Raw genomic sequence first — 19055 nt, 5'->3', positions numbered from 1 at the left:
AGCACTTTTATTGAAACCAAAAATATCAAATTCTTTTCTGGATGGGAGAAACAGTAGACTAGATGTAGCTGAAAAAAGAAACCATGAATTGGAAGATAAATCTGAGGAAATTACTGAGAGGACAGCAAAAAAGATGCAAAATATTAAAAAGCAGTGAAGAGATGTGGAAGATAAGAAAAATCCCAGAATCTACTTAATAGCATTTCTAGAGGAAAAGAATAAAATTAGTGGAGAGGAGGCACTGTGTGAAGAGTAAATGGCTAAGAATATTCCAACAATGAATAAAGACCTGACTCTGCAGATTAAAGATAGATTAAGTCAAGAGACGGAAATAAAAACAAATCTACATCTAGACCCCTGATGGGAAAGCTGCAGAACATAGAGAACAAATTGTAACCTAACCAGAGAACAATGGCTAGCTCAGTAACTGACTTCTCATCAGCAGTATTTTGTTTGTTAAGTGCCATTGAGTCAGTTTAGGGTTTCCGAGGAGCGACTGATGGGTTTGAACCATTGACCTTGTGGTCCAGTGCATTATCCTGTAGTGCCACACTAGGACAGATATCAAAAAATGATGGAAAAATATTTCCAAAGTCTTCTTTACCTAGAAGTCTGTTGTTTAAACCCACTCAGTCACAGGTGAGGCAGAGAATCCATGCTTCTGGCCCTTGTGTCTTGGGTCTAGTGCCAGTCACAGAGAACTGACCAGTCACACTGAATCAGGATCCAGACAAATCAACAAGCCAGATACCAACAAGTAGCTGGGGCTGGCTGGACACCCCTGAGTCTCCTGCCAAAGGCTATCACATGATGCCAGCTTCATGTTCTGAAGGGACCCTCCTAATTCTACACAGAGAGGGGCTTGAGCAACCTGAGATTCATAACCCTGGGATCAGGGAAGAATGGCTGTCTGCTCTCTGAGCTGTTTCTGTCTGAAGAACCAAGACCAGTATGAAGAAGCAACTTGTGCTCCTCCGTGTTTCTCCCAGCGTGGTCTCCTACCCCCCTTACTGTTGGCCTCACCACATGACTGCTTCCTAGACTGGTCTTCCAAGTATGGTCTCAGGTCAGCATCCTCTTCACCAGCTTTTCTTTGAACTTCGGTCCACACTTCTATCTACGCTGACTTGTGTGGAGCTGTTCAGACAGCTGGGCAGCCGAGGGCAGCCATCCTGGGTAGCCTGCCCCACGTGCCGACCTTCTGACTGGCCGCTTGTGCCCTCTTGTGTGAAGACCCCGCCAGCATCAGGGTTTCCCAGGTCCTCGGAGATGAGCCCGTAGTCCAACGTTTGTACTTTTAAAGGATGGGAAGCCAACCTGTTGGTTCATTTCCAGCTCAATGTCGAGTGAGAATGCATCTCCAGGATCCAGCTGTCTCTTGAGGAAGGAGACTGCACACCTGGGAAGACAGGAAGTGTGAAGTGATGGAGCAGATGGCCAGGGTGCAGCTGCATTTCAGGGTGGCCACATGCTGCTCAGAGGATGTGGGAGGGGAGTGCAGTGGGGACTTCTAGCATGGGGTTGGTGTGAGCAGAAGTTTAAGAGGAAGGCTTGGGTTGGAATGAGAGGAAAGGCTGGGTGGGGACCCTCCTTCTGAGACAGGTGGCCAAAGTTCCCTGCAGCTGACGTCTGCTTGTGTCCATCTGTTCAGCTTAAGGCAGGGATGTGGTGGGGTCTAGGAGTTTAGTGGACGGCCAAGCCAGCGGAGGCCTCTACTGCCTATTTAGGATCCCAGAAGTCTTGACTTCACTGTACATCACTCCTTGGGTGCCTTTCTTACTTACTCTGATGAGAACAGAGAAGAGCCGTCAGGGCTGGCAGCACACGGTCCGTGTGGTCTTGTGACTGGCCTCAGTCAAGGAAAGGTTTCTTGGCGAGACACACATGGCTGCCCTTCATGTAGCGCATGCTTTGCATGGAGAGTTCTAGGTAGCAGTGGCCTCTGAACTGGCCATTATAGGAGTTTTTCCTCCTTTCTGAACAAACTAAACTCAAAATGATTGAACCGTGAGGGAATTCTCCATGTGTTTGTGTGTCTATGGGTGCATGTACACTTAATGTCTGTGTGAATACATGTGTGCATATGCATGTGTGTGCGCACAAGCATGTTAACATTACATGGGCGCACAGAAGCATGTGCACAGTGTGCATATATGTGTGCTTCAGTGTGCATGTGTATGCATGTGCACACAAGCACGTGCATGGTGTGTATATGTGTGTATTGCCGTGTGCATGTGCATACATGTATATATGCGTGCATGCACACACAAGCATGTGAAACTGCATGCACATTCATGCACATTACATTGCCTGGGTGCACACAAGCACGTGCATGGTGTGCATACATGTTCATATTACATGTGTGCACATGCAAGCACGTGCACTGTGGGCATGTATGTGTATTGCAGAGGGCATGTGCATACATGTGTATATTGTGACATGTACTGCAGTGTGCACATGCACACACAAACATGTGCACTGTGTGCATACCTGTATATTGCAGTGTGCATGTGCATATGTGTAGCTATTGCATGTCTGTGCACACATGTGCATGCTTCTTTGTGATTTTTGAACTGTGAATGGATTGGCATTTTGGAAGACATGCCTTTTGCCATTTAATACGGGAATGGAGGCTAGGATACTGTAGCTGGGGTGCCTGATGGGGTGGGAGGTGTAGACTGGAAAATGGGTGTGGGGAATGGGGCCCGGGTATCGAGGATGAAGCCGCCTCTTACTCCCTTTGCTCTGTTTCTTGATTCCAAGCCTCAATTCGGAGAAGGAAAGGGGGTGAGTCACCTGCTGTGGGGTTTCAGGGTCCCAGGGCCCAGCTTTTCCTGACCCCGCCCATGGGTTTGCTGGTGTCAGGAGGTTCTGGCTTTAGATGTGGGTTCTGGATGTGTGGTGTCGCCCTCTTGCTGGACTTCGGGATATGGTGGGAACCATGGCGAAGGCTCCTCGAAGGCACTGCTCTGAGAAGGGAAGGGCATGTTCCCAGGGGTGCAGCCAGCCGGGCACAGCTATGGGCCTTAGGGAGTCCAGACAGGTCATGTGGGACGAGTGGGTACTTATTCTGATGTGGGAAGGCTGGGAGAGGAGAGCTGTAAGCATGGGGGTCTGGGGGCTTAGACTTCCTCGTTTAACCTCACCAAGGGGCAGGTGAATCACCATTTGCCTCACCTACAGTCCAAGGCTCATTCCTGTGAAGCAGCTCTTCGTTTTGTTCCTTTGACCGGTTCTGACGCCAGCTGTCCATTCTAGGACACTGCTTCTCTGCTGGGTTCAGTGACCACAGATCATACTCACAATTCTGGGGTTTATTAGGGAAGTACCAGGTTACAATTTAGGATCAGGAATGACTCACGATAGCTTCTGGGTGATGCCTGCAGGCAAACCTCTTGGCCCTTGGCCCCGCCTGGCACCTGCTCTGCTTAAACAAGTGTTACAGAGTTCTTCGGTTTCACTGATCACTGCCCAGAGGCACCCCACTCTGCCAGTAAACCTCAGCCTGAAGGTGCTCAGCTCCCGAGCTCTGTGGGCTGGGGAGCCTAGCTCCATCGCCCAGAGCCCCTTCCCTATTCAGCCAGCAAAGCTCAGCCTGAAGGCGCTCAGCTCTTTTGCTCCATGAGCTGGGAAGCCCACTGTGTCATCTCCAGCCAGTCTCCTGGTTTTGCTACCTCTGCTGCTACTATCTTTGCCACTGCTTCATGCCATCTCTTGCCATCCCCTTTGTTAGTGTTAACTCTGTCTCCAGGGTTTAGCAGGTTCTCAGTGCAGGGAATCGGTTTCAAAGGACACATTCTGTTCCTGGCTTTTCTACTTGGTCGTAGTGAGACCCTCCTTTTTGATGGCTCGTTTTAAGCCTAGTGGATTGGCAAAACTGACCCTGTCCTCTCCTTAAAGTTTCATACATCTCCTTTGTGTGGGCCCACTCCACAAGTGTGCCATGCACTGTATTTTTATTACTAGAAAGCTGCCCATCACTGTAGTGGGCAACAAGCACCTTACTTGCATAGTCCCATCCAATCATTTGGTGATGATGATAAGACCATATAAAAGGGACCCACTACACTGCAGGGCCCACCATGAAGCATGAGGACACAACGATGGGGCCCACCATGGGTAGTGTACGTGGTTTACATGAGTTCACCCCTTTACTTCTGCTGTCCACGAGGACCTTTCAGCTCCCACCTCTGCCTTGTCTGGCTCCCTCCCTATACGTTCCGCTTGGCCACAGAGGACTTGGAGTCAGTACAGGCAACTGTAACCCAGGACTGGTGTGGAATGGTCTCAGGGCCTGACCTCCACTGACCCTTCTACCCCTCTGGTGAGTAGGGTGACTCCCTTTTCTACTACACAGGAGTTGGGGTGCCTGGATAGGGTTTGAGGTGGCCTTCATCTCGGGCATCAGCTGGCCTTGGCCCTGGGCTCTCCTGCTCTTCCTACTTGGGAATGGGTATGCCAACTCACTGTCTGAGGCCCAGCTGGCCATTCCACCGCCTCTTGCCACTTTGGGGACCCAGCACTGTTTGTGTGAACAGTGTCCCCCCTGGACGTCCCCACCTCAGGTGTCTCTTCAGGTACTCAGTAGATTCTCAGGTCCACTCCAAGGAGTGGTCTCTTCCTCATCCTCTGGGACAGACCTGAGCAGTTTCTGGAATCTTCTGGCTCTGTCCTCAGCTCACCCTTGAGGTGATACCTGCTTGGGTCCTGGTGGCTGTGACACTGGGTGGGAGACCAGGCTCCTGGTAGGCTTCATGTCCATCTCTAGAACCATTTACTTGCGCGTTTATTTTGTAGTTCGGCCAGGATGGTGTCAGTCCTGGTTGCTTGTGGTTTGTGGAATCTTCGATGCCTTCCTCTGTGCAGATCCCTCTCCTGGCCTGTGGCAGCTGCTTCAGCCGTGGTTTTGGGTCTCTGGGAGCAAGTCAAACCAGAGTTCAGGTGGGGGTGACCAGTGTTCCAGCATGTCCGCTGTCCCCTGGTGTCTTCAGCCCTGTGGCTTGGCTGTGTGTGTCCTCAGACCACATGAGGATGACAGTAGTTGTGAGGACACAAGGAAAAAATGCAAACACCCAGAGTCCCCCAGGCTTGCTCTCTGATGATCCCAGCATCGGCTGCGTGTCGGGGAGGTTGGTCCCTAAGCCGTGTGGGGACACAGGACCGATGTGTGAGCCTTGCAGCATGTGTACCAGCTCCATAGCCCCGTGTTCATGGCTGCTCTGATGCCATGTCATTGATGAGGACACCAGGGCACAGACGGGGGCTGGTCATGGGTGGGCAAGGGCAAGTCAGGAGCTGCCAGCTGTGGTCATCCTGTCAAGCAGAGAAACCAGCGGGCACCAGTTCACAGTCCTGGGTTGGGGCTGGGAGACGAAGCAGGAGGGCCTGGGCTGCGAAGCACCAGACATCCAGTCCCTTGGTGTTGGCCTAGTCCACCAGTGTCCAGGATGGGGGAGGTTTGGCGCCTGTGGATGGGGTGGGGGGAGGGAGACACAGAGTGAGGGGTCAGCACTGTTGTTAGTAGACACATAGCTGCTGTCCCAGTACCCACCCAGTACACACGTGCCGTTCCCAAGGGGCTGGAATAGAGATGGATAGATGGGACCGTGATAGATTGGGGTCAGCCCCAGGGGACATCATCCACCAGGATGCAGTCACTCTGTCTACCCACTGCCTTAGTGGATTCCGACTCCCAGGGCCCTACAGAGCAGAGTAAAACAGCTCCCTAGGGTTCCGGAAGCAGATAACCTCATCTTTCTCCCTTGGAGTGTGGATGGTGGCTAATGTTTATGAAGTCATGTAATAAAATCTCCTAATAATTTCGATGACCAAAAGTACTGCTTTTTAAACCATAATTTAAATAGTGATAGCTGACAAGAGCACACAGTCATTCCTTCAAGTGATTGTCGTTAGGTGCTGTTGGGTCGGTTCCTACTCACGGTGATCCTGTTACAACAGAATGAACACCGCCCCATGCGGCACCAGTCTCAGAATTGTCATGTTTGAGCCCATTGCTGCTGCCTCTCAGTCCATCCCGCTGGGGGTCAGCTTCTCTTTCACTGACCATTTTTCCTCTGCCAGGGTCTTGTCTCTTCTAACATGTCCAAAGGAAGAGAGACAAAGTCTCGCTGTCCTGGCTTCTAAGGAGTATTCTGGCTGGACTGCTAGCACCGATTTGTTTTGTTTTTCTGGAAGTCCTAGGTACTTTCAGTATTCCATAATTCAAATGCATCTAATTCTACTGTATTTTACCTTATTTATTATTGCTCAATTTTCACATGTCCATGAGGCTATTGAAAATACTATGGCTTGGATCAAGTACACTTTAGTCCTCAAACGTAAGTTTGCTTTTTAATACCTTAAAGAGGTCTTATGCAGTAAACTTGTGTAATACCTGGACTGCTGCTTGCTTGGGTGTTGACAACTGCAGGGCTGCTCTGCCATGATGTTTATTGGTTCCGTTTTGAGGATTTTAGTTTTTGTTACATTGAGATGCAACCCAGCTGAAGACAGGAGTCTTTGATCTTCTTCAGTAAGTATTTTAAATCCTCTTCACTGTCAGCTTACAAGTAAGGTTGTATCATCTGCACATTGCAGGTTGTGAAGGAGTCTTCTCCAATCTTCATGCCACGTTCTTCTTAATATAACCCAGTTTCTCAGATGATTTTCTCAGCATACAGATTGAATAAATACGGCAAAAGGATACAACCTAGCACTTAACTTTTCTGATTTTAAACTAGTCAGTATCGCCTTGTTCTGTTTGAATGACTGCCTCTTGGTCGATGTACAGGTTCCTTATGAACGTTCTGGAGTACCCATTCTTTGTCATAGGTTCTTATTATCCACACAGTCCAATGCCTTAGTCTAATCAATAAAGCACAAGTAAACATTTTTCTGGTATTCTCTGCTTTCAGCCAAGATCCATCTGATATCAGCAATGATATCTCTAGTTTGACATTCTCTTCTGAATCCGGCTTGAAATTCTGGCAACTCCTTGTCTATGTCATCCTGCAACTGTCTTTGAATGGTCTTCAGCACAACTTTACTTGTGTGTTGTGTTAATGATATTGTTGGATGATTTCTGCATTTCTGTTGGGTTATCTTGTTTCAAATGGACACACGTATGGTTCGCTTGGAATTGATTGGCCAGGTAGCTCTTGTCCACATTTGTTGACATAGATGAATGAAGGCTTCTCACACTGCATCAGTTGGTTGAAACATCGCAATTTGTACGCCATCAATTCCTGGAGCCTTGTTTTTGGCCAATGCTTTCAGGGCACCGTGGACTTTTTCCCTCAGTACCATCTGGTGTTCTTGATCATACGCTGCTTCTCGAAATGATGAACATCGACTAGTTCTTTTTGGTACAGTGACTCTGTATTCCTTTCATCTTCTTTGGATGCTTCCTTCATAGCAGATTAAGAAGGCACCTCTTTGTCCTGGGCTTTCATCTCCTTCCTCTGTGGCTGCTGCCATCCTATTGTCTTCCCAGCATGGCGCCTATCTCTCCACCTTCTCCACACTCCCACCCCCATCTGAAGATGGGGTGATTTGTACAGACCCACACTTCACGCATCTAGCCCTGGAAGACCTCTCCAACGAGATGGATTGACAGAGGGGCAGCAACAATGGGCTCAAACGTGTCCACAGGTGTGAGGACGGCACAGAATTGGGTCATGCTTTATTCTGTTGTGCATAGGATCACAATGAGTCCGAGGCAACTTGAAGGCATCTCACAGCAACAGCAGTCTAGGTTGGCAGATTTGTTTCTCATCTGTCCATCCGCCTGACCACATGTCTGCTCAGCACACACATGCTGATGATTGCTGAGACGGGCAAAGACAGAGGGGAGTGGACTCTTGATGGACCTCCCACCCTGGTCCTGTCCCTGGTGTCAGTAGATTTCCCCTGAGAGGCAGGGTTGGGATAGTGTGGGGTCTTGGAGGGTCCGGATGGCAGACCTCTGAGGGCACCAGAAGCCTTGGGGGTTCCCGGGGCGGGTGTTGAGGGCAGCAGGCGCTGATGAGGCACCCTTGGACATGCAGAGAAGCTGGATGAGATCTTGGCAGCAGCAGCGGAGCCCACGCTGAGACCTGATATTGCAGACGCTGATTCAAGAGCAGCCACAGTCAAGCAGCGGCCTACCAGCCGCAGGATCACGCCAGCCGAGATCAGTGTGAGTTGGGTGGCTGGCAGGAAACTGCTGGGATGGGGGTGTGTGGGCCTTGCATCTCTGACCCCCACACCCTTTCTGAGACCTCACCCCCTGCATGTGGCCTGAGTGGGTCAGCTGTGGGCATGGGCCCTTGTGCAATGTGTGGTCATGTTGGCTCTCTGTCCCCTGGGGAGTCCTGCATACTGGCCACAAGACGGCTTCCTCCAGCATCTGCCCAGTACCCACAGGGAACCTGGGTCCCTCTGGGGCATTTGTGCATTTCCTGGGGTGAGGGCCCATCACCCTCAACGAGGAAGGACCCTCCACAGTGTCTCCTGGGCATCCTGCTCTTACTCGGCTCCTCCTGCCACCCCGCACCTGCTGGGGCAAAGCCGGTCCCTGGTCCCTGGGTCTAGGCAGCCCAGGACTGAGCGGGTGGTGTCTGTCCTCAGGCTCAGGGGGGATGGATGGGGCCTAGAGGAGAACCAAGGCCCCAGAACCTCCCTGTCACCTGACCCCACAGTCATTGTTTGAGCGACAGGGCCTTCCGGGCCCAGAGAAGCTGCCTGGCTCACTCCGGAAGGGGCTGCCGCGGACCAAGTCTGTAGGTACGGCCAGGCTGGATGTGGGGCAGGGGGGTGGGGTGGCATGCAGCCTGGGGGGTGGATCTAGGCCTTGAGGACATCTGCCTCTTGGGTCTTCCCAGCCACTTGGTCCACGTCACTTGACGGTTTCCCACCTTTCCCTTTGGGGTCTCTAGTTTTCATCCAAGTTCTCCTCCCCTGGCAGAGGAGACCCATGGGCCTAATTTGTTTGTGGAACATAGGTGGGCTCAGTCCTTCCCCCTGCCCAGAGATAGGTTGCTGGAAGACACCTTGAGGCTCCCCTCCATCTCCTGCCCAGATTTGTGGACAGTGTCTCGTTGCTCCCTTGCCCCTCAAGGCACCGTTTCCCTCAGGTCTGAGTCTCCATTTCCCGGCTGCTTCTCTGTAGGATGCACGTTCAGTCTCTGATCCTAAAAATACGCTTTCCTGGAACCTACCTCCCCCTCCTGCTGTTGCTTAATTTCCCTCCTCCCCTTTACAGACACTTTTCTCAAAAACATCCCCACACTCTCTGTCTGCAGGCCCTCACCCCTTCCCACACTGATTCCCCCACCAGCCACTGGCCTTTTTTGCCTAACCTGGCTATGAACGTGGCTCCCCTCTCGGCTGGCTCATTGTGCCGCAGAACTCTTTCCCCCTAGGCCTTCAGGACAACCCTTCCTGACCTCCCTCTCAGCTTTGTCCATGAGTGTTGGTTTGTCCGAGGCTCCCTGGTGGCTGGCCCATCACCTACCCAGTTCCTGGTCAGCCTTTTCTCTTGCTCCCTCAGCTGCTTGCTTAAGTCCATGTGTATCCCCCTGTCACTTGTCACCCCCCTCACTATGGTCAGTGGCTGTTGCAGCCTGTTGTTCACACTGGTTGCTGACTGCTTACAGTCAGGTAAGCACTATGAGCACCTCTGTTTTACAGATGAAGAGACTGAGGCAGAGAGGTAAAGTGCCCTGCCCAAGGTCCCACAGCAGCCCAACAAACACCCAGACTCCCTCACCCCGCCCAGGGGCCAGTGTAGTAGGCCCAGGACTGAGCTCTGCCAAGCTTCCACACTTTTGTGGCACAGCGGGGAGGAGGCAGGCAGGCAGACAGCCTGGTGGTCCCATGAGAAGACACACTCAGATGCTGTGGGGGCACCTGGGGGCACAGGGACTGGGGCATTGGACGTAGACACACAGGACGAGTGGGGTTCCCAGAGGACACAAACTCTGTGTAAGTGGTACTAAGTATGTGGGGGGCTGGGGGCTGCACATGCACCCTTCCTCTGAAGAGCTCAGGTCTGACTGTTCTAACAGGGAGCTCACCCTGTCCCTGAGACCCCGGACCATATTGCACTAGGATGGTGAGGTGCCCTTTGGCCCCCAGCGGCCCCCAAGAGTATTGGCTGGCGTTGCTCCCTAGGCCCTGGGCACACAGTTTGACCTTTGGAACCTCAGGGGCTGGAGCTCTGAAAGTGGGAGCTCAGTTGCTCCGAGGCTTCCTAGGGGACTGCTCGTGGGAACATGGTATGCTCACAGGCCAGCAGATGTGGGTCCTCCTCCCCACCACTATCCATGGGCTCAGGCCAGGTGTCCGTCCTGTCCCTGGGTGGGTGACTCCCCTGAGTCATAGCTTGGGGACAATGCCATGATGGCTCACTGCCTGGCTCTGAACATCCCTCCAGTCTCCTGGCCCTTTAGTCCACAGGATGCAGGGAGCACAGCCAGGCAGGAGACTGGGCACAGGTCACGATGGAGGCACTCTTGAAGTGTCTGAGGTTTGGTGGGACTGTTCTCTGCGCGAGCCCACCAGAGGACAGGCAAGGGACTAGAAGCGCCTGGCAGTTAGGGGCATTATCCAGACTGGCAGAGCTAGGATTCAGACGAATCTTGTCTCGGAACCCAGGAACCTCTCTGAGGTTCTGCGGGCTCTGGTCTTACTACAGCCTGAGCCAGGTGTGACGAGAGTTCCGATGGGCTCAGGTCTGGGGCCACATGACCAGTAGTGGGTAAGACTGACCTTGAACCCAAGTGCTCATCCTCCAGTTCCATCCTCATCCGTCTGTCTGTCTGTCCATCCAGCCCTTCCTGGGTTCCAGCTGTGGGGCAGCAGCAGTGGCCAAGGCCTCACCCTTGCCTTTGAGCCGGGTCTGGGCTCCCTCGGCATCTTGTGAGGAAGGAGGTGTGTCCACTGGTGACCCTGTGCTGGCTCCTGGCACTCACTGCTTTCTTCCTTCTTGTGTTCATGCATCACCCGTCCAAGGACACATTCTAGAACGTGCTCCTGGCGCTTGGGTCTGTAGCTTTAGTTTTCTTTGCAAGCTCCACCCCTTACACACTGCTACTGGTGGCTGGCGCTTCCCAGTACGTCCCACCCACGTGGATATCTGGGGGTGGGGCCTCTGGGCTTGACCTGACTGGCATCTCTCCCTGGGTTCTCCCCAGCTTGTGCCTTCTCAGCCTATGGTTGGAACCTTGCCGCCAGCCCCTCCTCATACCGTCTCCTAGCACAGATAGCGCTCTGCACTTCTGTCCCCACGCCCTCCTGACAGTCCTTTCCCAGCCGACAAGCAGTCTTCTCAGGGAGCCTCCACTGTGGTTTTTTCCCCCTACCCTGCATGGGTCTGGGGCACAGAGCCAGCGCTCCCTGTCCTCAGTCTAGGCTTCTTGCCGGCCTCACGGGTCCCTGGATGCCTCTGTCTGCAGGGGAGGACGAGAAGCTGGCATCCCTACTGGAGGGACGCTTCCCGCGCAGCTCGTCCATGCAGGACACAGGTCGCGAGGGCCGCGGTATCCCACCACCACCGCAGACCGCTCCGCCGCCCCCACCTGGCCCTTACTATTACGACTCAGGGCCGCCGCCTGCCTTCTCGCCACCGCCACCACCGCCGAGCCGCGCCTATGACACGGTGCGCTCCAGCTTTAAGCCGGGCCTAGAGGCGCGCCTGGGTGCGGGCGCCGCGGGGCTCTACGAGCCGGGGGCGCCTCTGGGCCCGCTACCCTACCCTGAGCGGCAAAAGCGCGCACGCTCCATGATTATCCTGCAGGACTCGGCGCCCGAGGCGTCTGACAGCGCAAGGCCCCCGCCTGCCGCCACCCCACCCGAGCGCCTGAAGCGTCGCCCGCGGCCGCCGGGCCCCGACAGCCCCTACGCCAACCTGGGCGCTTTCAGCGCCAGCCTCTTCGCGCCGTCCAAGCCGCAACGCCGCAAGAGCCCGCTGGTGAAGCAGCTGCAGGTGGAGGACGCGCAGGAGCGCGCTGCGCTGGCGCACAGCGGCACCGGCGGCCCAGGCACCGGCAGCTTCGCTCGCGATCCCTCCCCAACGCACCGCGGGCCCCGGGTCGGAGGTCTTGATTACGGTCCCGGCGATGGCCCCGGCCTGGCGTTCGGCGGCCCGGGCCCGGCCAAAGACCGCAGGCTGGAGGAGCGGCGCCGCTCCACCGTCTTCCTGTCAGTGGGTGCCATCGAGGGCAGCCCCCCCAGCGCTGAACTGCCCTCGCTGCAGCCCTCCCGTTCCATAGACGAGCGCCTCCTAGGCACCGGATCCGCCCCCAGCCGCGACCTGCTGCTACCCTCCCCCGTGTCCGCATTGAAGCCATTGGTCAGCGGCCCCAGCCTCGGGTCCTCGGGCTCCACCTTCATCCATCCACTCACTGGCAAGCCGCTGGACCCCAGCTCGCCCCTGGCGCTCGCCCTGGCTGCCCGCGAGCGAGCTTTGGCTTCTCAGGCGCCCTCCCGCTCCCCCACTCCCGTACACAGCCCTGACGCTGACCGCCCTGGGCCCTTGTTTGTGGATGTCCAGTCCCGGGACTCGGATCGAGGGGCCCTAGCCTCGCCGGTCTTCTCCCCAAGAAGCCCGGCGTGGGTTCCCGTGCCCACACGCAGGGAGCCTGAGAAGGCACCCCGTGAGGAGCGGAAATCACCTGATGACAAGAAGTCCATGATTCTCAGCGTCCTGGACACGTCCCTGCAACGCCCAGCCGGCCTCATTGTTGTGCATGCCACCAGCAACGGGCAGGAGCCTGGCCAGCTGGGGGCTGAAGAGGAGCACCCGGGCTCCCCGGAGTTGGCCCCAGCCCCCATGCAATCAGCAGCTACCATGGCAGAGCCCTTGCCCAGCCCTCGGGCCCAGCCCCCCAGCAGCACCCCGGTGGACCCTGGGCCCGGCCAGGGCAGCTCGGAAGAGGAGCCTGAGCTAGTGTTTGCTGTGAATTTGCCACCGGCCCATCTATCCTCCAGTGACGAGGAGACCCGTGAGGAGCTTGCTCGCATTGGGCTGGTGCCACCCCCTGAAGAGTTTGCCAATGGGGTCCTGCTGGCCACCCCACTCCCGGGCCCAGGCCCCTCGCCCATCACAGGGCCCAGCCCGGCCTCAGGGAAGCCGGGCATAGAGCCACCCCCTGCCCCAGAGTCTGCCGCTGACTCAGGTGTGGAAGAGGCAGATACAAGAAGCTCCAGCGACCCCCACCTGGAGACCACAAGCACCATCTCCACCGTGTCCAGCATGTCCACCCTGAGCTCGGAGAGCGGGGAGCTCACTGACACCCACACCTCCTTCGCTGACGGACACACTTTTCTACTCGAGAAGCCACCAGTGCCTCCCAAGCCCAAGCTCAAGTCCCCACTGGGGAAGGGGCCGGTGACCTTCAGGGACCCACTGCTGAAGCAGTCCTCGGACAGCGAGCTCATGACGCAGCAGCACCACGCCACCTCCGCCGGGCCCGCCCGCCCTCGCTACCTCTTCCAGAGAAGGTCCAAGCTGTGGGGGGACCCCGTAGAGAGCCGGGGGCTCCCCGGGCCTGAAGATGACAAGCCAACTGTGATCAGCGAGCTCAGTTCCCGCCTGCAGCAGCTGAACAAAGACACACGCTCCCTGGGGGAGGAGCCAGTTGGCGGCCTGGGTGGCCTGCTGGACCCCGCCAAGAAGTCACCCATCGCGGCAGCTCGGTGAGCAGGGCAGTGTGGGGAGGGGGCCCGTCCCGAGTCTATGGCCCATTCCGTCCCTCCTTCCTCTCCATCGTCCACTGTGCTCCACCTCCCTGTCCACTGGTGGCAATAGAAGGCTCTTTGGGGCCGGCCTTCCCCACTCGACCTTTCTCCCCAGCTGTCTGGCTGCCTGGGGCTGTGTGACTGCCAGCGCTGGTGCCTCCCTTGCGGGGGGGTTGGGGGAGGGCTTCGAGTGTCCCTTCCCCCTCCTCTGGGCCCTGCCTGGGAGCCCTCCACCTCACTGTTCTCTCTTCTCAGTCCCCCAACCTCTGGACATGTGGAGATGCTGGCAGGAAGAGGGTTTGGGGCTTTCTTTGAGAACCACCTCCCCCCCCCTCCCCGCGGAACCTCTGTGGGGGGAGGGGTGGGCTCCTGCCTGGTTGCTGGCCGAGGGCAGAGCTGGCTGGCCCTCCTGTCTGCCTTTGTCACTGTCCCTCTAGGTCTCTCCTGCTACTTTTCAGTACCCCCCACACCCCACACCACACCCCACCCCACTTTTTGCTGCCCGGAAGACCCACCAGCAGGCCCTTTCCTGTCGGCAGGGGTTGGAGCCCAGGGGCTCTGCAGAATCCTCACTTCCCACTCACGACTGGGAAGCGGGGTCCAGGCCCCTCTCAGTTCTTGTCGTCCAATGGTTGGGGCCCATGGCTCCTTCCCTGTTAATCTCTTCCAACTCCTAATCCAACGCCCAAGCCTTCCCAAGTAGTGCAGAGCAGAGTGTCGAAGAGCGGGTGTGAGGGTGTGGATGTGTGTTCAGGCAGGTGACCTGGTTGTTAGCTCTCAGCTCTTGGCCACGTCTCCTCCCCTAGCAGCTCCCTTGCTGTTCTGCCTCATGGCCTCAAGGAAACTCAAAGCCACTGGACAGGCGTGGTACAGTGCCCAGCATGTGGCAGGCCCTTAATAAACGCTCGTTAAATGGATGAAAGAAGGAAGCTAAATGCATGTTCTGTCTTTTGTGGTGTGAGGGCTAGGGAGGCGGCTTAGGGCAGTGCAGCAGAAGACAGATGGCCCTATGTCGGTCACTGCTTGTTCCTTTGGGCAGGAGTGAGGCACTTTCCTGAAACCACTGGCCCTCCTGTCTGCACTGCCCCACTGTCCTCTCTAGTGCTTGGCCTGCCCGCAGGGTGAGGCCAGCAATTCTGGCCTTGGTGCTCTGTGTTCTGAATGCCAGTAGCAGGGGGATCTTCTTGTTCGGAATTGTTCCTGCCAAATCCTTGCTTCTCGTTGACTTCGTGTGGTTTCTCTGCTCCCCTGTGCATCACTCACTGAAGTCAGGGAACCCATCTGGCAGAGGGGAGAGGCCATCTAAACATGACGTGAATTTGCTTCGATCCCGATGCCAGCTCATGGTCAGATGGCCCTGATTTCAGTTCAAGGAGGTCACCTGTTGGAAGGGTAGCAGGTGTGACTGGGCCTTAAGGCTGAATGAGGTGCTGTCAGATGGCAAGGCCATGTCACCTCCAGAGAGAAGCCTGCTGCTGACCCACCTGCCCTCTGACCCCACACACCAGGCTCACAGGCAGAAATGGTGGAGGGCCACCTCACTCCACACTGGTGTGTGAGTGACTAGCAAGTTTGTTTTGTTGTAAGTCAGGTGTGCTTGGACCCAGCTGTGGCACACCACCAGACTCGGAGTCTCTCTCCAGCACGTGTCCTCTTCACTCCTCTGACGCTCCTTTCTGACCTCAATACTGGGTGGTGTTACTGCCCCCTGGCCTTACCTTTTGACCTCAGGAGGGAGGTGAACCCTCCCTGTAGAGTCTGGGGGCCATCATGGATCGAGACCAGACTGGTACCCTCCTCTCTTTTCACAGTCTGTCTTTGGAGAAAGGCCTGAGTGAGGGGTGTTCTGAAGTTGGGGCAGGGCCATTTCACTTCAGTGAGGATCCTGATGGAGGCCTCAGGCATGTGCCCTGGGAGCTCCACATGATGGTCATTTAGCCAGCAGGTGCAGCCCGACCCTGGCCCGAGGCTTGGTAACTTGTTCAGCTCCTGGGGTCAGGAACTGGAAACAGCCCCACGTGCTGCCCTTGGGTTCTGGAACCAGAGGAGGAGGCTGTAAGAGTGAAGGGGAATTGGAAGACAGAAAGCTGGGTACCTTCCACTGATGGGGATTGGGACCCACACAGCAGATCTGGCTATCTCTGGGAACATAGGCAATTCCTGCAGACAGGCCCTGAGACCCAGGAGAGAGACTGGAAGGCAGAGGAGGGGCCTCACTGGCCACAGAGTCCAGGAAGAACAAGGTGCAGAATTTGGATGGTGGAAGCAATCCAGACTATGGGATTCAGGGGCTGAGGGTGCATACTGAGGAACCTTCTGGCCTGGAAGCCCTTTGGGAGGTTGGAAGGTGTTGAGACTTGTTCATGGCTGAGGGAGAGAGTCACAGTTGAGAGTGGTGATGGATGGAGGTGGGACCTGGAGCTAAACACAATTGTGGTTTCTGCCCTGCGTACCACACAGCCCCTGTTCCCTGAATGGGGAGGAGGAGTGGACACTGGCCTGGTGCTGACCCTCTTCCGTCCTTGCTGGAGTTTGGGGGTGGGCACAGCATTCCAGGGTGAGTCTCTTCATCACCAGCCAGTGTGAGAGGTAGTAGGAGTGGACTCACCTCCCCCAACCCTAGTCTTCCTACTGGGAGCAGGCCCACTTTCTGTAGGGGCTCACTGTGTAGCTCCAGAGGGCTGTGGCCAGGGTCCCTGCAGAGCTCACGGTCTTTCTGGTGGCAGCCCTGAGGCTGTGGTCCTGAGACGTTCTGATGGGAACACCTAGTCCATTAGCATCAGCGTAGGAGGCTGGAGGACACAAGGCAGACTCCCTCCCTGAGGGGCTGAGGCAGGAGGCGCTTAGTCCGGCCTGCCCCACTCCCCCAGGGGTAAGTCCCTGGGGTCCGCATTCCCCCCAGTTCACCTCACCACTAGGTGGTACCTTTGCACCTGCTAAGGGTGAGGAGAGGGAGCAGCCCGGGGCTATGGGAAGGAAATGAGGGGGTTCCTCCCAGTGAGAGACGCTCGAGGCAGAAGCTCAAGTGGGAAAAGCCAGAGAGGCTTCCATAACCCAGCTCAGGCAGGTCCAAGGAGAAGGAGAAAGGTTTGCAGCTGGGGGCAGAAACAAGACAACGTGAGCTAGAAGGTGGGCAACCTTATGGGCTGCACCTCACACGCCAGATGTCCAGAGCTCAGTAACATACTCAGGTCACCGGAGGCAAATAGAGCATCTACCCAGACCCTCCCATCCCTAGCCTACATCCTCAAACACTGTCCCAGCCGTGCCCCACGCCCCCAGCATTGGTTCCCTCCCATCCCCCCCCTCCGCGGGGCGTCAAGCCAGTGGTGCCCTGTGGCCGCCTGCGCTAACACTCTCTCTCATTACTCTCTTCCTGCCCATCTGCATGTGGCTGCGCTGTCTAGCTGCGCGGTGGCCCCGAGTGCCGGCTGTGTAAGTGAGCACCCATCCCATGCCTCTCACCGTCCACGTGGCTGCGCTTGGCCTACAGGATCTGCTTGGCTGTGTGGGGGGCTTCGGTGCCCCTGACAGCCCCCTGGGGTGGTACAGGAGTGGGCTTTCTCTGCACAGTTCCCTAGACAGTCCTCCCCCTGAGGCCAAGCTGGGGTGGGGCTGGAGGCCTGGGGTCCTGTTTGGAGAGGCAAGGATGTGAGCACCATCTGCCCTTTGTGTGGGAGTGTGTGTGTGTCCCAGTTGAGAGCAGGCTGTTGCTGCACGTTTGCAACACTCGTGTGTGATGCTGGGCCTATGCTTCACATCCGTGTGGGTGTGTGCCACCTTGAACTTGTCTCACACCCGTTTGCACCTCTCTTGCACGTGCTGCTGCTCTGTGTGCACCTGGGCCTGTCTTGGGTGAGCCGCTGTTGTGGACCTGCTCAGCTTCTGTTGCCGCCAGCCTTTGCCACTGACTCAGCCAGCCCTACAGCCGCCCCAGGTGTCTTCAGGTGTCTTCTAAGAGCAGAGCCGGATGGGGGAGGGGGAAGGGTACTGCCTGAGCCTTAGGATGAAGCATGTCCAGGGGCTGTTGGGGAGGGGGCAGCCAGCCTTTCCCTCTAACAGGCTGCTCTTGGACCAGGTGGAGTGGAGAGGGGCAGCCGACTTTCTTCTCATAGTCCATTCAGCCCAGAGCAGGGTGCAGGCTTCGACCCTCGCGGTCCAAGCAATAGGGCAGGAAAAAAACGATAGGACCCCGCCCTTGTTTCCTCCTCTTCCCAGGAAGTCGCCCCAGTCGGCCCCAGCGCTCACGTCCCTTTGGCCCTTCCCACTGCTCCCCTCCTGCCATCCTCCCGCCTCGCTGGCAGCCCTCACCCGCCCTGACCCCCTCTCCCTCCGCAGGCTCTTCAGCAGCCTCGGTGAGCTGAGCTCCATTTCAGCGCAGCGCAGCCCCGGGGGCCCGGGCGGCGGGGCCTCCTACACTGTGCGGCCTGGCAGCCGCTACCCAGTGGCTCGGCGCACCCCGAGCCCAGTGAAGCCCGCGTCGCTGGAGCGGGTGGAGGGGCTGGGGGCGGGCGCGGGGGGCGCTGGGCGGCCCTTCGGCCTCACGCCCCCCACCATCCTCAAGTCGTCCAGCCTCTCCATCCCACACGAGCCCAAGGAGGTGCGCTTCGTGGTGCGCAGCGTGAGCGCGCGCAGCCGCTCGCCCTCGCCCTCCCCGCTGCCCTCCCCAGCGCCGGGCTCCAGCGCCCCCGGCCCGCGCCGGCCCTTCCAGCAGAAACCGGTGCAACTCTGGAGCAAGTTTGACGTGGGCGACTGGCTGGAGAGCATCCACCTGGGCGAACACCGCGACCGTTTTGAGGACCACGAGATCGAGGGTGCCCACCTGCCGGCGCTCACCAAGGACGACTTCGTGGAGCTGGGCGTTACGCGCGTGGGCCACCGCATGAACATCGAACGCGCGCTCAAGCAGCTGGACGGCAGCTGACGCCCACATCCCGCCGCGCCCTGCCGGCAGGGCTCCCCCACCCTGGGCCGCGGGCTCGGCCTGCCCCCTACGACGGCGCCGGGCCAGGAATGTTGCATGAATTGTCCTTTGCTGTTGCTCGGAGACTTGCCCTGTACATTGCTTAGTACCCCTCCCCGGCCACCGAGCCCCATCCCGCACACGGTCAAGAGGGTGAGGTCCAGGGAGGCTGGGGAGCCACGGGAGAGGCCGAACCGACTTGACCCCGTCCCGCTCAGCTTCTGGTGGCCACTCTCCCAGAGGGGGGACCTAGTCCAGCATGCGAGGTCAGGACACGCCTTGGTGACTCGGGGGGAGGGGGGAGACGTTGGGGTTCTCGGTTGGGGGCCAAAGAGCCCCCTGTTTTGCATATTTTAATCCACTCTATATTTGG

At 56.9% G+C, this 19055-nt stretch overlaps 1 protein-coding gene across 1 annotated transcript in view; it reads left to right on the top strand.

The window, feature by feature from the left end:
- The window catches only part of SHANK3 (SH3 and multiple ankyrin repeat domains 3), a 44998-nt gene extending 26355 nt beyond the window's left edge, over positions 1-18643 (top strand). Inside the window, exons 18-22 of the mRNA XM_006876382.1 lie at positions 2764-2787; positions 8046-8176; positions 8679-8763; positions 11436-13677; positions 18058-18643. Coding sequence (XP_006876444.1) covers positions 2764-2787; positions 8046-8176; positions 8679-8763; positions 11436-13677; positions 18058-18643 — 3068 coding nt within the window. The remainder of the gene's footprint in view (positions 1-2763; positions 2788-8045; positions 8177-8678; positions 8764-11435; positions 13678-18057) is intronic.
- Positions 18644-19055: the final 412 nt, after the last annotated feature.

Source organism: Chrysochloris asiatica, unplaced genomic scaffold (genome assembly GCF_000296735.1).
Source record: "Chrysochloris asiatica unplaced genomic scaffold, ChrAsi1.0 scaffold00378, whole genome shotgun sequence".
In the NCBI taxonomy this organism is placed as follows: Eukaryota; Metazoa; Chordata; class Mammalia; order Afrosoricida; family Chrysochloridae; genus Chrysochloris; species Chrysochloris asiatica.
The sequence above is the reverse complement of the archived record's forward strand: the minus strand, read 5'-3'. Positions and strand labels throughout refer to the sequence as shown.